Source organism: Coffea eugenioides, chromosome 8 (assembly GCF_003713205.1).
Source record: "Coffea eugenioides isolate CCC68of chromosome 8, Ceug_1.0, whole genome shotgun sequence".
In the NCBI taxonomy this organism is placed as follows: domain Eukaryota; kingdom Viridiplantae; phylum Streptophyta; class Magnoliopsida; order Gentianales; family Rubiaceae; genus Coffea; species Coffea eugenioides.
In genome coordinates, this window is record NC_040042.1 from 13,105,597 (window position 1) to 13,133,311 (window position 27,715).

General features: G+C 35.7%; 4 protein-coding genes and 1 pseudogene across 4 annotated transcripts; 4 read left to right on the plus strand and 1 right to left on the minus strand.

Annotated features, from left to right (window-relative positions):
- Positions 1-1,152: 1,152 nt before the first annotated feature.
- Positions 1,153-3,507, minus strand: LOC113781665 (B3 domain-containing protein Os04g0386900-like). The gene is made up of 5 exons (XM_027327636.1): positions 3,416-3,507; positions 3,013-3,061; positions 2,868-2,919; positions 1,846-2,058; positions 1,153-1,577 (listed from the first exon to the last, which is right to left on the minus strand). Exons 3-5 carry the CDS (start codon positions 2,913-2,915, stop codon positions 1,281-1,283), a joined length of 558 nt encoding a protein of 185 aa, XP_027183437.1. The 5' UTR covers positions 2,916-2,919; positions 3,013-3,061; positions 3,416-3,507; the 3' UTR covers positions 1,153-1,280.
- Positions 3,508-5,635: 2,128 nt separating this feature from the next.
- Positions 5,636-12,866, plus strand: LOC113781513 (annotated as a pseudogene).
- A 5,643-nt stretch (positions 12,867-18,509) lies between these two features.
- Positions 18,510-20,686, plus strand: LOC113780287. The gene is made up of 4 exons (XM_027326101.1): positions 18,510-19,041; positions 19,296-19,968; positions 20,077-20,269; positions 20,369-20,686. Exons 1-4 carry the CDS (start codon positions 18,510-18,512, stop codon positions 20,684-20,686), a joined length of 1,716 nt encoding a protein of 571 aa, XP_027181902.1.
- An 87-nt stretch (positions 20,687-20,773) lies between these two features.
- LOC113780288 (ATP-dependent DNA helicase pif1-like) lies at positions 20,774-21,672 on the plus strand. The gene is made up of 2 exons (XM_027326103.1): positions 20,774-20,916; positions 21,018-21,672. Exons 1-2 carry the CDS (start codon positions 20,774-20,776, stop codon positions 21,670-21,672), a joined length of 798 nt encoding a protein of 265 aa, XP_027181904.1.
- A 185-nt stretch (positions 21,673-21,857) lies between these two features.
- LOC113780289 (replication protein A 70 kDa DNA-binding subunit B-like) lies at positions 21,858-24,283 on the plus strand. Its single transcript, XM_027326104.1, has 11 exons — positions 21,858-22,001; positions 22,103-22,373; positions 22,431-22,554; positions 22,656-22,780; positions 22,882-22,960; positions 23,028-23,075; positions 23,137-23,266; positions 23,348-23,499; positions 23,611-23,731; positions 23,812-24,004; positions 24,159-24,283. The coding sequence occupies exons 1-11, from the start codon at positions 21,858-21,860 to the stop codon at positions 24,281-24,283; spliced, it is 1,512 nt and encodes a 503-aa protein (XP_027181905.1).
- Positions 24,284-27,715: the final 3,432 nt, after the last annotated feature.

Sequence of the window (27,715 nt, forward strand, 5' to 3'; positions counted from 1 at the left end):
GTGCCTTTAATTTTCACTGTCCCAAATGAAATTTTAGATGATTGCCAACAACAGGGTATATTTTCTTCAAATTTAGGGATGAGGTAACAAATAGTATTAGATCAACCAAGTAATTCTGTTAAATAAAAATAGAGTAAAGTATTGGACATAGAATTCATTAAGTTCAAAGTATTTGAAAGGTGATCGCAATTTGTACCTGAGTTATATTATATGACATTCTTACTTGCATATAAATTATTGAAGCTGCAACACTGATGGTATCATTGCTAACTCGAAGGATCCTTTTCAATTTTCAGGAGCAATTTGATGCAATAATCGTGAGCAATTAATGGTGGTGTTTCCAGGATTTCAAAAATCATATGGCTTGCATCCAAACGTCACATAAGCATCTATCCATTGCAGGAATGATGAAAATATTCAGAATGATGAAGATTTTAATCATACATAACAACCAAAAAGTCGAAGAATTGAGTAGTAAATAAGTATTTGAAGGGGAAGAAGAGAGGAACCTATCTGCAAAAATGTTTCCCAATTAGTGTAGATAAACTAAATTGAGGCCTCTCCAGTTCCTCCAGTTCTGTCTAGTTATGAAATCCATGTAACATTTGGAGTAAATCGGTACAATTTTGGTATACATGTGAATTTTTTCACTCATACAACTTAACTAGTGCAGACCTCATGATTACACTAAAATTATTCAAATTTGCACCAAAAGTTGCAAAAATTACATCATTCCCATCCAACATAATAAAATTCAACTTGAGAGGTCCCTAATCCGTAGATAAGTAGATAACCTCCATTTTCCTGAAAATTGCATACTTGATACATTCAGAACAACTTCTTCACACATGTATTTCCGAAGGCAACATTCAAGGCACATTCGTAGTCTATTTCAGAAAACATGCCAATGTAGAATAGCAGTCATCATCTTGTTAGCACAATTGCATGTGCCCTTTTGTTTCCCCTGTTATGAAGCTCCAAGGAGCTAAAACAAAGTCATCAGACATAGAGCCCTTTAAATCATGAGTTGGGAATTCTTTTGCTGAATAATTAGCAACCTAAGGCACTTGCAATATAAGAAGTTAGAACCACTGATTTAGCAAACCATCATATCATGACTTAGCAAGTGTTAAACTGTTCTCAGATGATTTAGTATAAACAGACAACAAAAACAAGTAAATTCATCAAGTCCTTCTACAAAGTTATGCCTGAAATGTTTGGCATCAAGATAGGATGCTAATCAGTAAATAGAAACTCCAAGTATAATCCAATGAATTGATCTATTCAATAAAGATTGCTGTCTCTGGAGTGTCACCATCTTCAGGTCCTCCACCAAAAGGCAGGGAACCTCTAAGGATAATAACCTTAAATACGATGTTCGTTTTGCTGCATTCCATGAGCTCAAAGAAACAGCAGTCTCCTTTTTTCAGATCATTATCCATTACAAATCTTTTCCAGCCAAATCTTTTTGCTGAGCCGTCTCCATGGTAAAACGTCTCCCATCTCTTGCCACAAGAAATGAGAACCATAGGGACCAATTCAAAAGGAAGCTCAGGCACCATCCTGCCTGGGAGGTTCTGAAAGCAAGAAATTACAAATTCTTGATCAGTCTTCTTTACAATTACTGGATACGCTTTTGATGAAAAACTATCTTACTTTTGCGTTGCCTGATTGACTATTTACAAGATGTCAACTATCATTCAGCCACTAACACCACAGGAAACTGAGAAATCATCAAAACTTCATCTAATCATCTAGTCATCTCCCCATGGATGAATAGATAGTTTGCTAACCAATTTCTGTAATCATCTAACTAAAAGCAACATAAACTAAGAAAGCCATTACCACTCGAAATGGATGATTGACATGTGTCTTTGCTAGAATCAGATCAAAATACGGCTTCATCCCAGAGATTGTGTAATATTCAATATCATCCACTTCAGCTGTTCCATTGCTGGATCCAGGTTGAAACTTTGATCTTTGTCTATTGGAAACAAAGTTTGTGTTCATCGCGTCCAAACATGGCTTCTCATCAATATACGGAAGTATGCTAAAGGGCTGATAGAAATAAGACCATTTTTAAATTAGTTACAGAAATCAATTCAGTAGAGAAGATAGATTGAGTATATATGACAAGATTGCTAGTGGGATAATTGATCTATATTACATTTCTGATGACACAGTGTTCTACTATGTTTTGAGTCCATCAAACAATGTTTTCTTTTACTCTCAATTCCTTTGGCCTCCTTTCACTGTTCAACTTGACCTCACCTGTTTTCTTTGCACCTAATAACAAGAGCTATATTTTCTTTTTCCCTGACCTTGAAGCATCCAACAACAAATAACTATATGGTTATCATTCTTACATCAAATGATTTGAGATATCTAGTAGTATAATTTATTAACAAATTTTGTTCCTTAATATAGTTATTTGGCCCCATAAATTCTCCTTTCCGTATTCAATTTTGCTTAACCATTGTTTTTGGAAACCAACATGAAATATAAATATTAATGACCATATATTTGATGTATGTACTTTAAGTCATCCACATCTTTAATAAGGATCCATCTAACGGATATCCATTAAGTATTTGTTAAAATGTACCTTAGATTTTTTTTTGGAAGGTAAAGTTAATTTGATAAAGTATATGAATGCAATCGAAGTTATTAATTATTCGTGTGAAATTTAAGTGTGTTAATGAATGCCCATTAAACGCCCATTAAAAAAACCCTTTAATAAATACCCAATACCCCGCAAAAAGAGAGAGAGAGAGAGAGACAAAAGAAATCCAATGTCTTTTTTTTTTTTCTTCATTTAAAGTTAACAAAAGTGCATAACAAATCAAGGATGGAAAAGTCTAGAGTACCTCTTCCTTGACAATGCCATGAAGTGGTTGAACCGAAGTGCCAGGCATTTGCCTAAAAAAACTTTTGTAGTAAAAGACAGAGAAGAAAAAAATGCTATAATAGCAAAATGATATTGAGGGGGCAAAAAATACACTGAAATATTACCTCTTTGCTCCTGAAACTGGTTGTAGAATGAGCCCAGAAAGATCAATTCCTAAATCCAAAAGTTAAAAAAAAAAAGGTTAAGAACTGATCTTCCATCCAATAATATCCAAACCCCACCCAAAAAAAAAACCATTGAGTCAAAATGCAAAATTACTGGGTCATAGTATGACACAATTCTCCATAAATTTGCCCTATGGATTATTTCATTCCAAAAAAATGGATCACAAATTTATAGTACTGTGTGGTAAAATGTGTCTATGCTTGACCCTACCACTAAGGGGGTTTATTGGGTTAAAAAGGGTAAATTTAAACAGTAAACATGTAGCTTTAGAGAGAGAGAGAGAGAGAAAAAATTCGAAAAATTCTAGCTTTGGAAGATGGAGAAAAAGAAAGAGGATCTTACCTTATACTCGAGGCTTTAAAAAGACGATGAGTGTGTGTAGTGTGTGTTTTGGTGTAGAAGAACACTGCGAAATGAAAGAAAATTTACAAAACCAAGAATCATATGACGGACTGAGCATTCCAGTTCTGCATTATATTCTTTTGTGTAACTAATGGCAATGAGTGTGTTTGGCCGGTAGATTACCTGGAATAAATTTTTTTAAAAAAATTTTCCAATGCTTTTTTTATATAATATATATAAGATAAAAAAATAATTAAAAAATATGTTGATAATATAAATAAATAAATTTGTGCAAATAATATATTATCATTTCCAAATCAACTTTTCGGTTGAAATGACAAAAGTACTTTTGAGTCCAATTGCATTTGGACTTGGGAAGGGTGATATGCAGTTTTACGTGCCATTGCTTCACATTTGTGTTAAAGTGGTTCTTAATATTTTCGACTTTCGACCAAAACAAATGTAATGTCTAAAATTTTGGTGTTAGATAAATTTAGGATAATTGGATTATATTGACGTAAGTTGAGGACAATTGACAAGAATCCTACAATGCCTAATAAACCAAACTAATATTAATGGTTGGTAGTCTATAATTTTGACTTCACATTTTTGGTTCCCAATGTTCGGAGTTTGTGCCATCATAATCCTTTTTAGTTTCAAATAGTGATATTGAAGGTTTTAAAATGAAATGAGTTGCGAAATAAATCGAAATTGCGTTAGATGTAAATACTAAGAATCATAACAATAAAAATATAGAAACAAGTAAAATGTTAGTGTCAAATTTTGTAAATAAATTCCAATACCCCTCCCCAGAAAAAGAAAACCCAAAAAAAGAATTTTGAGAAATACACATGTGTGCATATGTGTGTGGGTGTTTGTGTGAAAGCATTTGATTCAACTACTCATTTTTGCTTTTTTAGGTAGCATATCTAATTAAAAGAATTAGTATGTTATTTGGATATTTGGGTTTTGCTCATTTTGTATTCAACTGTTCTTTAATCAATTTTAAATGGTTTCTCTCTCTTTTGAAAAATTTTATCTTTTTTTAATAATTATGAAATTTTCAAATGGAGTAATTTTACTTAGTGAATTTTAATTGTCACATCATAAATTCATTATCGTTGCCTGAAATTGAATATTGGTTCATGATAAAATGCATTCTTGATTGAACATAAATATATAATTCTAGTTTTATAATCATTGTAAAAATTTAATAATTATCTTTAAAAATTCCATTAATCTTTTGTTGTACCTTGGAGTATTTATTGAATTTTATTTCATTATAATAAATGTATTTGTAGAAGTTTCTAAATATTGCTATGATAAGTTAACACCTAGAATGCGTATTAATTTTCTAAAATATATGTTAATTAAAAAGTAGGAATACCTTTTTTTAATATATTTTTAATGAATTATTCATGTTCGTCCAAGGGTCCGTTTGATAACATAACAAAGTGTTGAAACTGAATTTTTTCAGACATTCAGATGTTTTGAGTGTTTGATAAATGAAAATTCATCTGCTGAAGTTGTTAAGTAGTGCTGAACTTGTGTGCATTTTTTTCAGTTCAAGAATCCTAACCGAATGCTTAATTCTGATAAGAATCAATAAAATTACTTCAACTACCTTATCTTATCTACCAAATCTACCATTCTTTGTTAATTATGTTCAAAATTCTTATCTAACCAAGCAATTTGATATTCTCTATCTAACGGTTTTCTATTACTCTTTTCTTCCTTTTTAATGGCTTTCATATTTTCTCCATACTTCTCATATAATATATTTCATCTTTTTATATTAATTTGATTTAAAAATAAATATTGTGATTTTCATACCAAACAATTTTAAGCAAATTAAATCATAGATTCTATTTCTTTTTTGGATGAAAGATATGAGGGCACAATTGTCAAATTTAACTTATTAAACATTCAGTTATAAATGTTTATCAAACAGTATATATAAGTTTAGCATTAAAATTCAGACATTCATATATTTTTTTCAATGCTTGAAATTTAGCAAATTAATTGTTTCAATATTTAAATTTCAAAATTCAGACTTCAAAATTCAGATTCAGTTTTATCAAACGGAACTTAAGTTAAATAACTAATAAGAAAATTCCTTGCATTAGCACGTGTTAGAACGCTAGTGGTTGATATATAATTAATCTATGGTCGTAAAAAAAAAAGAAAAGAAAAGAAAACGCGGGAAACACCGTAGGATGAATGGCTTCGCAGATCGTCCGGACAACTCCTTCTGTAGAGTTTTTTTATCCCAATTTCTCCGGCGAGTCTGCCTCAGAGTCCAATCTCATTCGTGCAACTCTCTTCCCCGGCGATGGCATCGGCCCCCTGAGATTGCAGATTCCGTCAAAGAGGTAAGCTTCCTTTCCCTCACCTCATCCGTCTCTCTGCATTTCTTCCCCTGTATTTATATCTTCTTATTTCCTGCGGGTATTTGCACCCTTTTTTTCTCAATTTTTTCGTTGAATTAATTGTTTGCGTAATTGGATTTTCTTGATAACCTATCAACTATAACAATTTGCTGCCATTGTTGGATTTTTTTATTTCTTTCATTTATTTGACTATAATGTCCTTGGTATGAACAAAGTTTGACGCGAGTTTCTTGCTCTATGATCTTTTGGTTTGATTGTTGGAATGTTGAATATGGTTGTTTATGTAGGTATTTAGAGCTGCTGAAGTACCAATTGAATGGGAAGAACATTATGTAGCTAGAACTCAGAGTTTTCTGACGTGGGAAAGTCTTGAATCTGTGTGTCGAAATAAGGTTGGTTTGAAAGGGCCAATGGCAACTCCCATTGGAAAAGGTCATTGTTCCCTCAACCTTACGTTGAGGAAAGAGCTGAATTTAAATGCCAATGTTAGCAGACCTTGTTACATTTTGCCTCACTAAAAGACCCGGTATGATGATGTTGACCTCATTACTAGAGCTGGCAAAATGGGCGGATTTGCTTGAGTTTGAGAGGGAACCGAGTCATATGGGTTTGGACTCAACTTTACACACATGTGCTTTGGGACTAACTTGGACGGGATCACTTTGGACGGGTTTAGATTGATCCCGCCCAATACCCAAATCTATTTTCTACATATTTTTTTTCTTTAATTCATTTTTTATTTTTATTAAAAATTGATAACAGGGTTGCATATAGAAATCTATGTAGATAGTTCAACAATCCAATAATATACATCAGTTAGGGAATTAAGCTGCATGTTCAAAAGGTAGTTCAAGAAAAAAATTCTCTAAACATCATATGTCACGGTGTTACAGGCATTTGCAGTTGTCACCTCCTCAAGTCCTATGGCACCACTTTGACATAGGTAACCCCAACAAGCTTTCCTAACTCGTTCTCCATATATACCATAATCTTGGCTCTCTGCAAATACCTAGTTGAGAAGTCCAAGTTAATAGTATCAAATAAGCACACGTTGATGATGAAAAGATAGAGATCATGACCAGAAATCTTAAACCTGATATGCTAAGAGGTTTGAATCCATAATTCAGACACAATGAAATCTGTGAAGAATGCACACAAATCCTGCATGTAAAACATCAAGGGTTACTATGGCATGCAAGGGAAGTGGAAAAGTCACCAGGAAGAGGTGTACATGCGTTCAGAAGAGCCAGTAAACATGCTAACAGTTTGATAGAGACAAGATTAACTTTCAGGTCATCCAAAACTAGAGAGAGATAAATAACCAAGAAACATGCAACAGATTTGAGGAAGGGAAAGACAAGGAACTCAGCTGGATTGGTAAAAATGACCATTTGCCCTATCAAAGGATATGGCTAAAAGAAGTCTTTCAATAAGAGGTAAACACAAAGCTAACTGTCATGATTTAGTTGAAGAAACTGATGCGCAATGCAAAACTAAAAGAGGATCAGAACATGCAATATAAACTTCTGAGATTACAAACTGTCATGTTGTACCTTATACTCCACTACCAAGTTTAGCCACCAATCTTTGAACATCCACACTCATTTCTGCATCCTCTTCTATCTCAGAAGCATCGTAACCTGCCATTATTTAAAAAGAACCAAAATTAATAGAAAAGAAAATAAACATATTTGACATTTGAAATTTCAAATCAATATTACCTTCACCAGCATAAATCCAGTCCCGAGAACATAGCAATGCTTCAACATTGCTTGGCAAAAGTGCATTTCGAAACTTTTCAAGGATTCGACCTCCATGACTGAACGCAGATTCAGATGCAACCGTTGTAATGGGAATGCTCAAAATGTCTCTTGCTAATAAGGAAAGTTCAGGACATCTCAGCATATTTCCTTTCCAAAAATCAAGAATATTAAATTTCTTATCTCTTGGAAGTAATTTCTCCTCCAAGTAAATATCTAATTGGGACTTGGAAATAGATGCCTCATGTTGGCTATTATAGGAATCAAACTCCAAATCTAACTCATCCCTTATTTCACCATCATTTTCAGCATTAGCAATCCTATCTTGGGATTGTGAACAAGCAAGAGACTGACCTTGTAAATATTCCTCAAACAATGCTTCTAACTTGTCTTTAAGATTTTTAACCTTTGCCTCAGCAGTCAAAGGATCAAGCTTTTCAAAACAAAATTGCAAGTAGCGTAATTTATAACTCGGGTCCAAAATAAAAGCCAAAGATAGAATGACGCTGTAGCAGTCCCAATACTTTTTAAACTTCTCATTCATAAACTCAGCCATACCATGTATAAAATCATCAGAACTGTGAAGATTTTTTCAATCAACAATTCTATTCTCCACACCTTGAGAAAATACAAATTTGCAGTAGGATAATATGTCCCAGAAAAGAGTAATGTCATTTCATAAAAAGGTTGTAAAAATTCAGCAACCTTCTTAATCTTCATCCACTCATAATCTGATGGGCAGTGTTCATACAGTCCATCTACTCTTTGCAAACGATGAAATGCTGCTCGATAAGGCAACGCACTATCCAACATCAAATAAGTGGAATTCCACCTTGTTGGCACATGTTGTTGTAATTTCTTGCTAGCATCCAAGGAAACATATTTCACACATTCAGCAAATTTCATGCCTCTCATCTCCGAACCTCTAACAAATTTGACACTCTCTCTAATCTTGACCACAAAAGAATCAATAGCTTTAAGACCATGCTGAACTATCAAATTCAAAATATGTGCACCACAACGCACATGAAGATGGTCACCATTACATATTAAAGAATCCATCACCAAAAAATGATCCTTTAGTGCTTCTATTATCCCACTTTGGTAACTTGCATTATCTAATGTGACACTAAAAATTTTTCGCTCAATACCCCATTCCTTCAAAAATTGAATCAACTGATCACCTAAAAGTGGACCATTATGTGGGGGAGGTATGTGGCGAAAAATCAATACTTTTTTTCTCAAAGTCCAACTCTCATCAATATAGTGCCCTGTCACAGGAACTCCATAAATCTGAAGTTAAACAAATCCTACCAGGAATCATCTCTAATGCCCTTTTTAATTTTTCCTTTTCCCTATTGTATACTTTTAATAGATCAGACTTTGCTGTATTTCTTGAGAGAGTTTGGACAGTTGGATTCAAAAATTTGTGCAAGTCCCTTATAACTTGATGTTCTACAAAGCTAAAAGGATAGTTATGCCGTGCTATTGCCAAAGATATATGCTCTCGATACATGTCATGGTTAACCATCAAGTATTGTCCTACTTGTTCCTTGCTATTTGAACATCCTCTAGATATGTGACGGTTCATTCCTGATGTACCTGATATTCTGTCTGCCAGTAATACAGCACCACATAACATACATTCAGCTCTTTGTCTTCCATCAGGATCAACCTCCTTTTTTTAAAAAATATCCCAAACTTTAGAATATCTTCCTCGCTTAGAAGAACTTGCATGGCTTGCTTGACTATAGTCATCTTCAGGTTCTAAACTACCTTGTTGATCCATTAGAACCTATTAAATAGCATGAACACAACCCAAAAAATTACAACCACCTAGAGCAATACGATTAGAATCAGAAACTTATGCTGCATCAGCTCATGAAGCACAACACTACATCAGCCACAGTACTACAAATTATCTAGATTGCAATTTCAATTTTGCAATCTGATCTATGTTTGTTGTGCATGAAAAGTTCCATGGTAGTATTATAAAGTACAAAGTTAAAGACTCATGACTGCTTATGAAAAAGGTGACTTTTAAGTACCTCTCCGAAAAGGTAAATAATCTAACATTAGCTGAGCGTAAATGAATCCATGCTATTTGTTCGTGTGAATCTATGTGTGTGTTTGTATGATGGCAGTTCAAAGAATGAAAATGCTGATCCTTGCAAAGAGATGTTCAGGATGTTTATCTGTTAGATTTGTCACATTGCTGGATGTGTCGCATTGCTAATTGGTTGCACAAATGACCAGACTGGGGATCTCAGTTCTCACTATGGGTTGAGTTGTTTGTTTTGGCCAAATCATTATGGTTTGTCTTAAACACTAGATGCTCTGTAGTACTTTTACACTAGGGAATTGTGGTGATCCAACATAATCCGCTTTTTGATGTTATTCCTAATAGATACACATCATCTCTGTTTACAAATGTTTTTGGCAGACCAACGCCAAACCAATTTAAAGGAAACTCTTTTTCCTTTACCCCTTTTTGGTGAAACAAAAATGCCCTCTTTGGACAGGATACAGGAATGGAATATCATGTTATAGGGTATCTTATACTTTTAGGGACAATATTTTTCTTTCAAAGTATTCATAGTTGCTAGTAATTTGTCTCATTGAGAAATTTCTGCAGTAATTTGGCTCTTTGCTTCCTTTTTTTGTGGTTTGATTAAGGAATTGAATTGTTTTTCTCTATCGTCCCTACCCAGAGGTCTTTTACCATCTGGTTCTTTTTGTTTAATAACAATAGGCAGCTGACAGAGCAGCGGCAAATACTGGCTGTATCAAATCTGAAGGACACTTGTCTCCCATAAACAAAAGATATGTTAAAAATGTTATTCTGGGGAAACCAAAGGAAGAAATATCATAGCAATTGAAAAGATTGAAAATGGTCTTGCCTCAGGATTGGGAACAGAGCCTGAAGGAACAGGACTAGCTACATGAAATACGCCATCACAGCCCCTGCTGGCCGCCGAAATGGAGTTGTAATCCAGCAAATCAGCCTTAAATAGTTTCAAATTCTCAGCTGCTTTGTCAAGTTTTCCTGGATGGTAATGAGTCATTACCATCCAGGAAAACACCAAAGGCGGGTGCAGTGGTCTGGTGCATCAAGTGAGTTTGTTTCACCACTCTCTTTGCATGCCTACAAAAAATTAGTTTACATTATAATATTTGTGACTGCTGATGTGAGTCTTTTGCATCTGGTGGGTGTTAGGTGGTAAGGGGTGTTGTTGAAAGCCTCAAAATTGTCACACGGCAAGCGAGTTTGAGGGTAGCTGAGTATGCTTTCCTCTATGCCAAGAACCATGGAAGGCAGAGAGTATCTGCCATTCACAAAGCCAATATCATGCAGAAAACTGACGGCCACTTCCTTAAGCAAGTGTTATGCTCGATTCTTGTCACAGTTTACTTACTAATGCACCCTTGTGCTGATGTTTTCTCTTTGCCTTCCAGTGTTGTCACGAGGTTGGAGAGAAGTAACCTGAGATTGCATATGAGGTAGTTGTTATTATTGAAAATTGCTTTATGATGGTGCAAATTACTTCTGTCAATCTAGATTGTCTCCTTGTGCAATCGGATGGTTGTGTGAAGGACATTCATATGATCTTAACATGCAGCAATACTTTATTTTTTCTTTTTTCTTTTTTATCATCACGCATTGGAGAGTGTTACAACTGCACTGAAGTCGTCTTGAATAAGGAAGTTGTTAATATGCGGACTAACCAACTGTTTCTTTCTTGCTCAGCTTGTGAAGAATCCAGCACTTTTTGATGTCTGGGTGATGCCTAATCTTTATGGAGACATAATTAGTGACCTTTGTGCTGCTTTGATTGGGGGCTTGGGCTTAACACCAAGGTACATTGCCTAATCTTTATGGAGACATAATTAGTGACCTTTGTGCTGCTTTGATTGGAGGCTTGGGCTTAACACCAAGGTACATTTTTTATTTGTGAGTTAATAAATCTGGCATGCTAAGATTTTCATATTATTCTTCTGTTGCTTTAGACAAGAAGTTTACACAACAATACCATTTGAAATTTGATGTCCTATACAGCTGTAATATCGGTGAGGGAGGTATTGCTCTTGCTGAGGCTGTACATGGTTCAGCGCCAGATATTGCTGGAAAGGTTCCTAAATTTTCTCCATATTCTTTTGTGCTTGATAGTTAAATTTGATAATGCAGCTTGTTTCTGATTTTTGGTTTCTATTTAATCTTTTTCTTTTTAGTCTTCCAAATTTGTCTAGACTGATGGTGCTTAATTTGATGCAAGATTGATCTATTGTGGCTTGAAAGAATGAACTTGTCTTACATGCTGCGGTAAGGTTTGACCACTTCCAGCAGTGGGATCGCCTGACGTTGGATCTCCTACTTTGACATTTCTGTATTACTAACAGAAATATTTTACAGCGACCTTGTGGTAGCATCATTCACCACAACTAGCATGAAAAATTGCTTGATTTTTTGCTTCTCTGCGGTCCATTGATCAATGACGTGACAAACTTGAACAAGTTCTGATCCAACTTTGAATTCTTTCTTTGCTTTTTTTTTTTCCCGTGATATGTATTAGCACTGTTGTTATCCGATTTAAGTTGCAATTGCTATCATGTTCAAGATTCTGAAGCCTGTATTTTTGGAACTGGTTCTTTAGCTTCTTAATTTAAGCATTTCTTTTGGACATTTAGAGGATATATCTAATTCTTTCATTTCCTTGACTATTAACTGACGTATCTGTCTGGTTCTGATAAACATAATTAGTCTATTGTATCTTAGCTGCTTACTGCCATTTTTTCTTGATTCATCATTTGTAGAATTTTGCGAATCCAACTGCTTTGCTTTTAAGTGCTGTCACAATGCTGTGACATCTGAAGCTACATGATAAAGCAGAGCGTATCCAGGACGCCTTCCTGAATACTATTGCAGAGGCAAGTACTGAACTGTTGACCTTGGTGGTAGCTCGTCGACAACCGATTTTACCAAAGCAATATGTGACCATCTCTAAACAGTGGCTTCACATTTGTATTTGATTTTTGCCCTAATCCAACAAATTGTTATTCCTTGTGGTGTATTTTTGTTAAAGAGGGATGATTAACGGCTATTACTTTTTGAAGAACCAGACCACATTAAAGAAGATTGGTTGTCCAGTTATGTATTTCCATGCACAGAAGCTCAGTTGAATGGGGAAATACATGGCTGTGTCTGTCATAATAGGCATTTAGTTCCTTGTAAAACTTCACAATGGGTGGCAAGAGTATGTTCAAATGGACTGCATCAGAGAGAACAGCTTCTACAATCTGTATTCCCGGGCTATCGCTGGTTATTATTTACCTCTGAAACAAAAATTCTTGATATGGTTCTTTCACGATCTTTTGCAATGGTATGTATGGCCTATTAAAAGGAGAAATTGAGGTTAAATTCAACTGTCATGCTAATCTTGTGACAATGAAGTTTAATTTGACACTTACTATTGGTATGTACGGTCTATGGTAAGTAAATATCTGTTGTTTAATGTCCTTTTTTTTTCGTGTTTTGGTTATACTTCTTTTATATTTCTTTTCTGTCAAAAGGAGGGCTCCAAGGCCCTATGTTTTTATTCTGCCTGTAAAAATTTCGCCTTCACCGCTCATTTGAGAAGCGGTGAAGCTTTTTCCAAAAAAATAAAAAATAAAAAATTGCGCTACCTTAATTTTGTTCCCGAAAAAAAAATGAAATTTAAAACAATTTTTTGATGAAATCACTAACCCGATTTGTGGCAACCCTTAATGTAGAAACCTCTCTCAACTTGCACCACTTTTGTGATATTTTTTTTATTTTACCAATATTTCGAGAAATTTGCCCTCCAAGGCGCTATGTGTTTATTCTGCCTGCACAAATTTTATGTTTATTATTGATGGCCATAGTAATGGAACCAGCTCTGTTATAATGAAACACTATATTGGTGGATTATTGCTAGGGTTTATTATAGTGAACTGTATGAGCTGTTTCTTGAAAATGATTAACATCTGGTTTGTTGAATGTAGTGCGTTTTTCCCTTTCATTGTTCTGGCCTTAAAGTAAATGGGTAGGATGGGAACGAATCAAGTGAAACCTGTCACAATGTAGTTTCGTCCTCTCACTCGAGGATGTTCACCCAAATGCTTTTCTGACAACCCCAAGTGCTTTCCTGACAATGATAATTCGCGAATCCCACACATTCATCTTTATAGATTTATAGAAATCTAAATCTTGTTCCATATTGTTTTGGGTTAGATGGGTTCCTTGCTTTCGACCTGTGAATTTTATTCAAAAGGCACAGAATGGCTGCATTGTAGGTTAACCCATTTGAAGGGAATTATACCACTACTTATAAATACCAGAAGTGGGATTCTAAGCTTCTATCTGAACCTTCTTTAACTTTGGAAGTATTGTATATAAAGAACTTTTTAACTTTGGAAGTATTATATATAAAGAACTTTATATAAAGTGAGAATGCCACTTGAATTGTTGGTGATCTTTCGTCCTCTACTACTGTGCAAATCACGTGGCGTCGAAATCATGTTGCTGGTCCTGAGTGGCTTGCTGCCTTTTTGCTCCTCCATCGTCATCCATCGTCATTTTTTGCATCCCTGCTTCTATTTCCCCCCCCCCCCTGAATTCAGCTTGCTCACTATCCATTATTTGGTTCTTTTTTTTATTATATACCCATGCTGTTTTTTTTCCGCTCCTTCTTTGCTTTTCTTAATGTATTATATATTATATTATTTTACATATTATTATATATACTTATCTTCTATTATATTTATTATTTAGTCTATACTTTTTATATTTGTTATAATTTTTTTATATATTTTTCACTATTCGGTATTTGCTTCTTTTTAAATATGGTACCCATGCTGTTTTTTTTTCCTCTCCTCCTTTAAAATAATTTTTTTGTATTTGTATGACTTTTTTATACTTTTAATTATTATTTTTTCCTTTCTCCCGTTTTTCCATCTTTACTGTTATATTTATTCTTTTGTTGTTACTGGCTGACTATTTTTTCCCTTCTGCGTAATAATTTTTCGTATATTTTCTTTTCCCAATTTCTATAACACATTTTCTTATGTGATCTGTCTTACCTATGTTGTAATACAAAAATTATTAGTCAACATGATAATACTGCTTATTATTATAAGCCTGGTACTAATGATACATTAGTATAATACCTTATCTATATTATCATGAATATATTACTAATCATAATGATAACAGTACTTATTATTATAAGTCTAATACTAATGATAGATTAGTCTGATCACGCTGAACACAAGACATTAGTAGTCGAGCCAGCATAAGCAGACGTCTTGCCCGTTTCTTCTATTGGTCGGCAGTCACCTCTCAGCGTACGCAACCTGCACTTCATTATTTTTTGGTGTCTCCATGCAACATTTGCACGTCTCTAGACATGCTTTCCCAGGTTCTCATGCATCCAAGAGCTTCCAGGTAATCATTTGAGTTTCTTCCGCTTGCATTTCGGCCTCCTTTCCTTCTTCTTTTGCTTCCTTACATGCATTGCTTGCACTTCTTCTTCCTCCAGCTTTTCCTTGCCTCTGTTTCCTTGTGCGTCTTTGTTCAATCAGTGTTCTTGCTGCTTTCCTGCTATTACATCTGCTGTAAGTGCTGCTGCAATTTCGCTATCCTTGTTCTTGTAGTACTATTTGTATTTTCCCCCCTATTCTTGCACTTATCATGCTTGCTGCTTTGTTCTACATGACGATGCTATTATTATTCATCTTGCATTTTTTTTTCGATTTTGTTTGTTCTACCGTTTCCATTTTCATTCCATTGTTATCTCTTGCTGTTTTGTTTTTCGTTTTTACTTTCGGTTGTACCCAGTTTTTTGTTGCCTCTGTTCCTTTTCGTCGGCTTTCATGCTTAAACATTGTCTCTGTTCTATATGATTCGCGTGCTTTGTTGGTCATCTTCGTTTGCATGCTATTATTGTTTACACTTTTTAGCTTTCTGTCGTTAATTGCTATTTTTCGTGGCCCTCTTCATTTCCTCCATGTTCTGATAGCTGCAGGTTGCTGCTTATTTTCCTTGCTTCAGGTAGGGGTACTTAACATTTTGTAATTGTAATTGAGCCGCTGTGTCTGCTGCTTTTTGTTGTCTTTATTCCTTTATTTTGCTTTCCTGCTAAAACATTGCCTCTGTTCTATATGTTTTGTATGCTTTCTTGTTCATCTTTTTGTTGTACTTGAGCCGCTGAGTTTTATATTGTATTTGAACCGCTGCGTTTATTGATTTTTGTTGCTTCTGTTCCTTTTTATCCTCTTTCCTGCTAAACCATTGCCTCTGTTCTGTATGTTTCACCTGCTTTCTTGCTCAGCTTCATTTGTATGCTACTATTGCTTCTACACTTTCTCTTTCTGACATTTATTGCTATTTTTTTTCGTGCCCATCTTCATTACCTCCAGGTTCTGGTAGCTGGAAGTTGCTGCTTACTTTCCTTGCTTCAGCAGAAGGTACTTAATGTTTTCTTTTCCCAAGAATGCTTGAGTTGTTATGTTTACTGCTCCGTCGAACTGTGTCTCTTTTTAGCAAACATTTATTAGCTGCTTTGTTCTCCATTTCTGTTTATATGCCACGTTAGCTTCTTCTGCTTTTACTGCCTGTCTGATGTGCCTCTTTTTCCGTTGGAAATACCTGTGGTCCGTTTATGTAGTCCTCTCGCAAATCTCGTACCATACCATACCATGGATAGAAATGCAAAACGCTGCAAACGTTATGCAGAGATGCCCCAAGAAAGGAAGGATGAACTTTTACGCTGCCAAAGGGCAGCTAGCCCACGTCGTTACGCACAAATGCCACAGGATAAAAAGGATGCTCTTTTACACCGTGAGGGAGGCTAATGCTTCAAAGAAGCAGAAAATACCCCCTTCTGCCTCTGATTGTGTGTCAAAACCCGACACTTCTAGGAGAAAACGTCCAGGTAACACTCAAAAAACTCCGTTAATTCCTGTAGGGACAGCCATTAGTACTCCTGATGCTTCTATACACCCTGCTCCTACTCAAAATGCTGATCCTCTGGTCAGTGATGAGTTAGCCAGTACTCAAAATGCTGATCCTCTGGTCAGTGATGAGCTAGCTAGTAGAGCCTCACATTCATTTGCCATTCAGTCAAAAGACGTGTTAGACGGTGCTCCATTACCGCACCTGATCAGCTCTACAAATACTTCATTGGAGTGTGAAAAACATGCTTCCTCCTCTGTTCATGCAAATTCCATTCCTTCTAATGGTCAACAAGGTAGACCTTAGCTTTAGTTTTTTTCCTTTGCGTTTAAGTGCACTTTACTGATCCTAATTACTATTTTTTCCCCTAGCATCTAGCTGTTTCGAATTCATCTGTTACACTTCATCTTTTTCCCTTCTACTTTGGTCTTTTAGACACCTCCTGCAATCTATCTCTGCCTCTTTTCCCTTCACCATCCATCCATGTTACTCATTCCTTACAACCTACAACTTCTCTCTGTCTTCTTTCTTTTTTAAAATGCTTAGCTCATTTTCACTCACAGGAAATGCAGCTTGCTTTACCACTGTCAAACGTGCTTCGCTGACCAGAAAAACATCCAGCTCAGGTTGCATTTTAATTGTGTCCAGTTAAATCTTTTATCATTGTCTTTTCAAGCTTAGTTCTTGTCCTACTTTTCCCTAGAACAGCAAAAGTCAACGAGTACCCTTTCTTCCAGGTCATCAGCGAAACTCTAGGAAAACTATTCGCTCTCGTTTAGAAAGGATTCCTGACCGTTCTTTGCTTCTCCCTGAATCTCCAAGTTGTCAGTATTGTGGAGCTATAAGGTTCCATTTAGAACTTCCCAATTTCTGCTGTTCAGGAGGGGAAGTTTCGCTTGTCACTTCAACAGTGCCTTATGATCTGCGCCGCCTCTTCATCGGTGATGATGAAGAATGTGACCATTTCAGGAAGAATGCTCGTACATACAATAACAATGTTTCTTTCACTACTTTTGCTGCAAAGTATGATCCAGAACTGACGAAAAATAAGCACGGTGTTTATACGTTTCGCGTGCTGGGCCAAGTATATCACTTTCTTGATAGCTTGGTGTCACACCGTCGCAATCCATCTGGTATTCAATTGTACTTTTTTGATACCGATGAGGAACTTGCAATGAGGCTTGATGCTTCCTCTCGGCTGCGCGAAAACACCCTTAAATTGCTTATGCGCATTTTAGCTAGCAATCATTATGCCAGGTTCTTTAAGGATTTGCGTCATGTTCCTGATCTCGAACACCATAGAATTGTGCTTAATTGCAATCCATCTCTTGATCAGCGTGTATATAATCTTCCATCAGCTTCTCAAGTTCCTGCTATATGGACTGAAACTGATGATGAATCAGTAGATAAGTCTGTCCATAGTCAGGTTTATAGTCATTCCGATCAAAGTCATATGATTAAGCATTATTATGCTTGCTATGACTCTTTGCAGTACCCTTTATTATTCCCTCGTGGTGAGTCTGGATGGCATCATGGAATTCAGAGGATTACGTCTGAAAATAGGAAACGATCACGTCATGTTTGTGAGAATGATATTCCTATTGATCCAGCTTCTATCAGTGGTCCATCTGATCTGATTAATCTGGAACAAAGAGGCAAGTATAAGCTAGACACCTTGGAAACATGTTTCTAATCTTTTCCTAACTCATTGTCTTTCTGCCTCATGTCATTAATACGTACTTCCATTTAATTTTAGCCGCTGATCGTGGCAAGAAACAGAAAACTAATGTCACAGCTAGGGAATACTACTGTTATAAGTTTCAAATGAGAACTGATGATGAGTCCATGTTGTTACATGCCTTGAGATTTTACAGTAGTATGTTGTTGATATATACGTTAAGATAGAGACATCTAGGCTTGATTTTCACAGAAGAAAACAAAATACGATTCGGACTGAAGCTCTCCAAGGAATAATGGATAGTGTCTCTTTAGGCCAAACCTCGGGTTCTAAAGTTGGCCGACGAATATATTTGCCAGCTTTCTTTCTCGGAGGGCCGCGGGATATGCGGCGTAGATATCTTGATGCAATGGCTTTAGTGCAAAAATATGGAAAGCCTGACATTTTTTTGACCATGACATGCAATCCACTATGGCCAGAAATTCAGGAAAATCTGAAATATAAGGAAAAACCTCAGGACAGACCCGATCTTTTAGCTAGAGTGTTCAGGGCAAAGTTTGAAATGCTGAAAGCAGAGATCATTACAAAGAAAATATTTGGGGACGTAGCAGCCTATGCTTATGTCATTGAATTTCAAAAAAGAGGTTTTCCCCATGCTCACCTATTGCTCATATTGAAACCGCAGTTTAAGCCTCTTAATCCAGAAGCATATGATAAAATTGTTTCCGCTGAGCTGCCTGATCGTAAAGAACATCCTCATCTTTATTCTCTTGTTGTAAGGCACATGATACATGGACCTTGTGGACAAATAAACAAAAATAGTTCTTGTATGAAAAACGGTGTTTGCAAAAATCATTATCCAAAGGGGTATTCTGAACATACGACTCACTGTGAGGATAGCTATCCAAATTATCGGAGGCGAAAGGATGAAAAAAAATTAGAGTCAAAGGCTATGATTTGGATAATAGGTGGATCATCCCATATACTCCATACTTGCTAGCCTTGATCGATTGTCACATTAACGTGGAAATCTGTTCAACTATCAAGTTAGTTAAGTACTTATACAAATACATATTTAAAGGTCATGACCTTGTCAACTTCCACATCATAGCTGATGAAACACCTCAAGATGTTGATGAGACCAAGGAGTTTCAGCGAGATCGATGGGTTTCTCCTCCGGAAGCTTTGTGGCGAATTTATGCATTTCGATTGAATGAAATGACCCCTGCTGTTTACAGTCTTCAGGTGCATCTTCCTAGTCACCAATATGTTTCCTTTAATCAAGATTCTGATCTTTCGCAGCTCTTAGAAAAAATTGATTTCTCAAAAACTATGTTAACTGAGTACTTTAGAATGAACCATGTCAACAAGAAAGCTCAAAACCTCAAATGTTTGTATAAAGATTTTGCTCAGCACTTTGTTTGGACACCTGCTAAAAGAAAATGGACCGAAAGAAGTAAGCAGAAAGTTATTGGCAGGTTAGTCACTGTTAAACCAAGCGAAGGTGATAGGTATTATTTAAGGCTTCTTCTCTCACATGTTCGAGCTCCTACCTCATTTGATGACTTGTTGACTGTTAATGGATGTAAACTAGCTTCATTTAGAGCTGCTGCTTTAGAACTTGGCCTCTTAGACTCTGATTCTTACATTGAGGCGACACTTGAAGAAGCAGCTGGTTTTCAAATGCCTTCTTCACTGAGATTTTTATTTGCTACTTTGCTTTTGCATTGTGCTCCAACAAATCCAAGTCTTCTGTGGGAAAAATTTGAAGTGGAACTTTCTAGGGACTTTGAACGAGCGCAAGTATAGGCTCATTGTTCGGCTGTTGAGATAAGACGGAAGGTTTTGTTTGATATTAACAGATCGCTCCAACATATCAGGAGGCATATCAGTGAGTACAGGTTAGTAGCAGACGATATTACTCTTAGCTGTCATGAGAGCATGACTAAGGTAGTTGACAGTGAAAAGAGTATTGTGGTGTCGCCGAAAGATCTCTTGATATCTTCAAAGTTAAATGCAGAACAAAAACATGCTTATGATTTGATATTGCAGACTGTTTTTTAGTCCAAAAGGCAGAACTTTTTCATTGATGGCCCGGGAGGGACGAAAAAAATATTTTTATATCGCTCTCTTCTTGCAACACTTAGATCACAGGGATACATTGCAATAGCTGTAGCAACTTTAGGGGTTGCAGCATCGATTCTTCCTAGAGGAAGAACTGCTCACTCCAGATTTAAGATTCCATTGGACTTTTCCAGGAATAAAACCTGTCAGTTGAGCAAGCAAAGCAGCATGGCTCATTTAATCATTCAATGCAAGTTGTTCTTGTGGGATGAAGCGTCAATGGCAAAAAAGAAGACTATTGAAGCATTTGATGAATTACTAAAAAATCTAATGGAGACTGCCGATCCTTTTGGAGGCAAGGTTGTAGTTTTTGGGGGTGATTTTCGCCAAACTCTTCCTGTCATTTAAGGAGCTACTAAGGACCAGTTAATTCAGGCTAGCCTCCTGCATTCTTCATTATGGTCTAAGATGCACAAAATAAAGTTAACACAAAACATGAGGGCTGTCTTAGATCCTGCATTTTCACAATTCTTGCTCGCAGTTGGGGAAGGTTCAAAACCTGTTGATGCAGATAACCAGATTTGCTTGCCAAGTCATATGGTTATACCATTCCACAACATGAAAGAGTCTTTTGACAGGTCCTCTATACTTCCTGTATTTCGCGCATACTCCTGACCTTTTTTCGTAAGTATTACTACATATTCTTGGACAAACTGTTAACAGAAACTTTTATGACCAGGTTGGTAGCTTACACATTTCCAGATTTGAACCTCTATTCATCTGATCCTTATGAAATGATCAGTACATGTATTTTAACCCCAAAAAACACCTCTGTGGAAGACATCAATGATGTGATGATTCAGAGATTTCTTGGACAACTTTTTACTTATACAAGCTCTGTCCAAACTGTTGATCAGAGATTTCAGGCAGATTATGAGGATTTTTTAAATTCTCAAAATCCAAAGGGTCTTCCTCCACACAAACTCATGCTGAAAGAAAGCTGTCCCTTAATCTTGCTCAGGAATCTAAATCCAGCTGAAGGATTGTGCAATGGCACGAGACTTATTTGTCGACAGCTAAAACAGCACACTATCTGTGCTGAGATTGCTTTTGGTCAGTATAAAGAGAAACAGATTTTCATTCCCAGAATTCCATTGCAGACACCTGATAATGAAAAAAATGGCATTCCATTCATCAGAACACAATTTCCAGTTTGCCTTTGTTTTGCAATGACAATTAACAAGGCTCAAGGCCAAACTCTTGACTATGTTGGTGTATATCTAAAGGAACCCGTATTTTCTCATGGCCAATTATACATTGCACTCTCTAGAGCAAAAACTGCTGATGTCGTTAAAGTTCTCATACTTCCAGGGAATTTTGCTGAAGTAAACTGACTGTAAAACAAGGAATATTGTGTTTGATGAAATATTGCAATTGTCTAATTGATCATTTGCACTCTTCAGAGGTATCTTGACATTTAATTGTTGTTATATGTTGGTTTCAGAACTTATAATTTCCTCTTGCCTTCGAAGCAGCAATTCCTTGCTTATTTATTCTTATTATTGCTACTGATTATAGGATGGCCACTGTATTATCTATCGCTGATGTTGAGGTCGGGATGGAGAAGTGGACAGCGAAGGTTACTGCCCAGGAGAAACAGCAGGTTACCTCATCGATTAGCACACCAACTAGGAACCAAAAATTTATCTTTATTGATTTTGAGGTATTTATTGCAATTTACCTTTTATACTCGTAATGCTATCTGCTAAACTTAGTAGTATACATACTGCTCATTTGTCCACCAATATGATGATTATTTTTCAGGGATCAAAGGTTGAAGGAATCATCTTTAATTCTGACATTGCTATAATGAGCCCCAGAATAGAGGTTTACAAAAAATACCTCATCTCCAATGCTCAGGTGAAAAGGATCCTAGATAACTTTAGAACCACTGAGCTGACAAAGCAATGGATAATCACCAGTCGCACTATTATTGAAGAGATTGTAGACGATGAGGATGTTATAGCTGCAAAGTTTACGTATACCAAATTTAGGGACTTGGCACAGTACATGGATCGAAAGGACATTTCTGTTGGTGGGTATCTTTCTTTGCAATCATAACTGATCTATCTTAGTTATTATTTGCTGTTAGGCTTACTTTTACAGTTCCTCTCACTAGATATTATGGGAATTGTTATTGTTGCGTTGGATGAAAGGAATGTCACAATTAATTCAAAAGAAGCACGAGTCCAGAAGCTTGTCATTGTTAATGAAGAGTAAGAAGGCTTAATCTTTGTATACACTCACTATCTGCTTTTACGGATTAAGGCATTTTTCAACAAAAACATAAACACTTGATCTGTTTCAAATATTTCAGATTGCAGACACTTATGCTGTCTATGTGGAATGCTTTTATTGATAATGAAGGCTCCAAGATTATCTCGGACATTCAGAACTATCCTGTTCTTATTGGAAGAAGGCTAAATGTTCAAAATTACAATGGTCGGTATAACAGTTGGCACTTACATGTTCTGAATGTATAACCTTTTTCTATCTGTGCATTTTTCCAAATCACATATTGGTTCTCCTTTTCTTTTTTATAGGCGTAGCTCTTTCTACTTGGTTTGATTCAGCAGTCCTTGTGAATCCACCTATTCAGGAAGCAATGGAGCTCAAGAACTGGTTTTGCTCTTAGAATTTTCAGTATTTGCTGCTTATAGAGTTTATAATTCATCTGTTTGTTTGACAGTCAGAAAGACTTAAGAGCTGGTTTCACTCTTATAATTTTCGATCTCAGGTGCATACAAAGAAATGATATGTTCCCTATTTGCCTGACCGTTTTAGTATCCTATATACAGGGCAAGTAGAAATGCCAAATGCCTTGCAGACATTGTCGAAAAGCGAACTTACAATCGATACAATCCTGATATCTCCTGCCAAGCAGATCAAAAAACTACTGATATATCAAAGATCAGCTCAAAACACAAGGTACTGTCCTGATTGCAGCCTCATCAGTAGCTTTCAGCCTACAAATATTTTGACTACTTCATGTACTGACTATATTTTTAGAATGTGTGGGTCAAAGCATCGTTTTCATTTGAAAACATCTTCCAAAAATTTTGGTACATCGGGTGCGAAAAATGCTTCGGCTCCACGTCTGCGGATTATGGTGCTCAGTTCATGTGTAATACTTGTAAACAAAAGCACAAGGCTGAACCAAGGTATAATGATCGTTAATTTATTTGTTACTTGTCATTGCTGCTGCTATTGCTCATTATATAATCATTTTTTTCCCTCTGCTGTGCCTTATATAAAGCTTGCATACTTAATAGGTGTAAATTTGATGTTGACCTCTCTGATGACACTGGAATAGTCACAGCCACACTATTTGGTGATTTAGCTGAAAAACTGCTAACGTTCACAGCAAAAGAAGCAATGGAGCATTATTTTCAGGTTTGCTCTTACCATGCCGCATCAGTACATATGTATATATATGTCTTTATATATATATTATTTTATTTTGTAAATTGCAGAATACAGCCTTACCGCTTGAAATTTTGCATGAGGACATAAAATCAAAAAAATTCCTTGCCTGCATAAGACCTGTACAAGTTCCCTTGGCTGATGCAAAACAACGCTTCACAATGGTATACTATAAAGAAGTTTCTCATGACCAAGTTTCTATTATAGACTCCAGTGAACAGACCTTGATTTCTCCTTCAGCAGGTTATAACCTATGCTTGGTCATCTTTGCCTAACATGTGAATGAATTACTCTACAAATAAGAAGTGTATTACATTTCATCTGTACTATGTACATATTTGTTTTTCTATGCAAGAGACACCTCACTGAGTCAGGTATGGTTACTGCTTTTCAGCAGGCGAAACGTCTTCTTCCAAAGCTAAAGTTTGTCTCCTTCAAAAACTTGACGCGTCTGCTGAAAATATGCAATTAAGCTCTGAAGCTCTTCAGAGCAGCCCCAGGAAAAAGCCCAGACAAGCTTAGAGTAGTTCCTTTTCCAAACAAGGCATATTGTTTTTGCTGGACTCTGTGAGAACCCTGAAAATATATATATAAATATTAGTGCATATTTCATTTGCATTTATAATTCTTTAATAGATTTTAGCATTAAATCTAATTGTTTTAAAATAAGTGTGTAGAAATAAATTTTATGTGCAAAATAAAAGAATTGTGCTAAACTATTAAATTTCCTAGTTTAGTTACATTAAATTTATATTTCGAAGGTAAATTATTTCATTGATTTAACAATTAATTTCTTTGAATCCCGATAGCTAGTTTTAATCGTTAATAATGTTAAGTGTTAATAGGAACCTTAGCAATAAGATGAATTTGGTAAATTCTAGATAAAATCGATACAAGTATACTAAGTTCGCCTAGAGCGTAAAAAAAAAAAACCTTGAAATTTTAAATATACATATATGTAGGTGTTGTAGGTACATTTTAGATCATTAATAATCGTTGTTATTATCTGGTCTTAAATAAGTGTGCAAAAATAATTTGTTTAGATTACAAATAATTCAATTGTGCAAGATATTAGATTATTTGAATTTTTGCCAAGTAAAGGTAATTTTTCTTGATGTTGAGTGTGCCATTGTTTTTATTTTAATTCTTTGGTTCCAATAATTAATTTTAAGTATTAATAACGATAGGTGTTAAGGCGAAATTAGAATCAAGGCGAGTCGTTTTAAGTCAAAGCTCTTAATAATTATTTTTAGGACGTTGTATTTCGATAATTAAAGTTTTGCGTGACTAGTGTATAATTAGGCAATTAAATCACACTTGAGGATAATTTTTGGAATTAAGTTAGAACTAAGGTTTTGAGTGGAGATTAGGAAGAGACGTGAAAGGACTAAAATGCCCTCCATACAATCTCAAAACAACCATGCAATTCCAAAACCAAATTGCCGGACAACCTCATGCTCCACCTCTCCATTCGGCCAATGCACAACTTTCCCTAACTCAACACTCATCCGAGCTGCATTGGCCAGCTTTCAACTCACAAACATCTTTATTTCTGCCGGTTTCAATTACACTTCACATTCCAGCACCTTCCAGCTCTAAGCCGACTCACATCCACTAATGCACACTACTATATCACTCCCAACTCACTACAACAGTTACCACAGCACTTCTGTTTCCCTTGTCTGCCACAATCCGAGAGTGAGAAAGAGTGAGAGTCGAACTCTTTGCTTCGTTCTTTTCTGTTCGTGAGCTGAGAAAAAAAAAGAGTGAGACCTGCTGTGTTGTATCTATTCCATCCGTGAGCTGGTGAGGAGATTGAGTGCCAAACTTCTTCCATCTTAGATTGCAAGCTTGAGCAGGAGAGAGAGGGAGCTAGCGGGCTGAAATTTCTGGGCTGCCGTGAGGAGGAAAACATTTCTGCTGCTGGCCGAGTGTGCTAAGCTTCAAACCGAGGTAATTTCTAGATTTAGATGGGTTGTTTATGGGTTAATGAAGTTGATCATAAGCATGCATGTGGGGTTGTGCGGTTGGATGACAAAATCAAGTCACAAGAAAATTGATTTGGAAAAAAAATTTGAGGTTGCCGAGTGGTTGAGCTGGAATTTCAGCTTTAGTTTGTTATTTTGTGATGATCTGAGTTTAATTGTGGGTTTAGTTAGTTAAAAAAACGGGATGATTAAGTTATGCATGTGGTTAATTAGCTATGTATAAGCCAGAAAACTGAAGGAAAATAAATTCTGGTCACCTATATGTCAACCGAGAGAGTTTGGACCAGATCTGGTTAGGTGGTTTCTTTTGTATTACATCCGAACTTGATTTTTGGATCAAATCTGATAGGTAGCTGTTTATTGGATCATGCATGTAGCTAATTATGGGTTGCATGTTGGTTTTAAGTTGTGGTTAATAATCTTGGTTGAAGGGAGTTTTGATAAAAAAAAAAAAAAAAAGAAAACAGATTTGCGGCTAGCTTGGCTGCTGGAAATTTTCTTTAGTAGTCGAGGGACTTCATGTTTGTTTGAGACCGTGATTGCTGTTAAATAGAAAATTACGTTATGAAATGCTTGTAGTTTGATAGCTTTAAGTATTAAGTGACATTTAGTTGAAGGAAACTTGGGTAAAGGATGGAATTTTGGGTTGAGATCGTATGAGGGGACACGCTGGAATTTTCGTTTCCAATTTCAACCGAGGGAAAGAATTTTTATCTAGCCCTTCCTTCAAAACCTTGGCTGTAAATCTTATACTATTGTACAAGATGCTTCTTAGCGTGAGAATTTCACTTTGCATGTTGAGCTGAAAAGGAAAAAAAAAAAAGAGGAATTATGGAGGAAGTTTCAAATTCGAGCTATCAATTGCTGGAAAGTTTTATCCTAGCTGATGACAGATTTGTGGGGAATTTATTGGTGGTATAACTTGCTGAAATCATTGATCATTTAACTCGTTCCATGTTGGACAAATGCATGTTAAGTGCCTAATGATTAAAGCAAGCTAAGGATGGAACTCTTGTTGAAACTTTTGGTATATCTTTGCTGGAAATTTGTATATAGTTGCGAGTCATGCTAGTTCAAGATTTTAGTAAGTTATTTTCTGGATTGTGTATTGTTTGCTTCAGTTTAAGTTGAGCAGATTATAAACTATATGTATAGTGATTCTAGCAAGTAAAAGTGGAAGGTTTAATGGATATTTTGAATTCTTAGAATCATTTGGAACTCAAGTTGGCTGTAGTTTTATTCTTGTTTTGAATGTACTTGGAAGGTCCATGGGTTATGATTTGGGATTGCTTTAGTACCTTGGATTTCCTTTGTTGAATTTTAATTGTACTGGATTTGTTGAGACCTAGGGCTAATGATTGATGAAGCCCTAGTGAAATTGATATTTGGTTCGTAATGTTTCAATCTTGGTGACTTGGGAATCCATTGTGCAAATGAGCTAGAATTGTAAAGACCGTTTTGGTTTTCTTGAACTTGAATACTTTCAAAATCAAATTCCGTGGGAATACTCAGCTTTAATATCAAGTGATAGAATTTGAGGTTAGTATGTATTATTAAAAAGTTAGATATTGGGACTTTTAAAACCTTACCGACTAGTTAATTCTTTTATTTTGCTTAAGCTAGTTTCATTACCTTTAGGGAGTAATTGTATTTAACTTTTAAACTTAAGTTCCATAAAACTATTCTTGACTAGTTGTTTTAAAGGAAATTTGAAAAAAAAAATATTAGATTTGAATAATTTCAAATAAAAGGCATAGAAAACTTATTCAGCAAGAAAACCCGTTTGAACCAATCTGGTTCTAGTTTGCCTCTAGAGGGGAAATACTTTTAAAGAAACTACACGAAACACTCTATTCCTTTTCTAGCTTTGATTTTTAGAAATTTATTGACTTGTTTCGAAAAAAATTAGATTAGTTTATATAAGATAACCTTTTATATATAAAACAAGGGTTTGTTTAGTAAAACT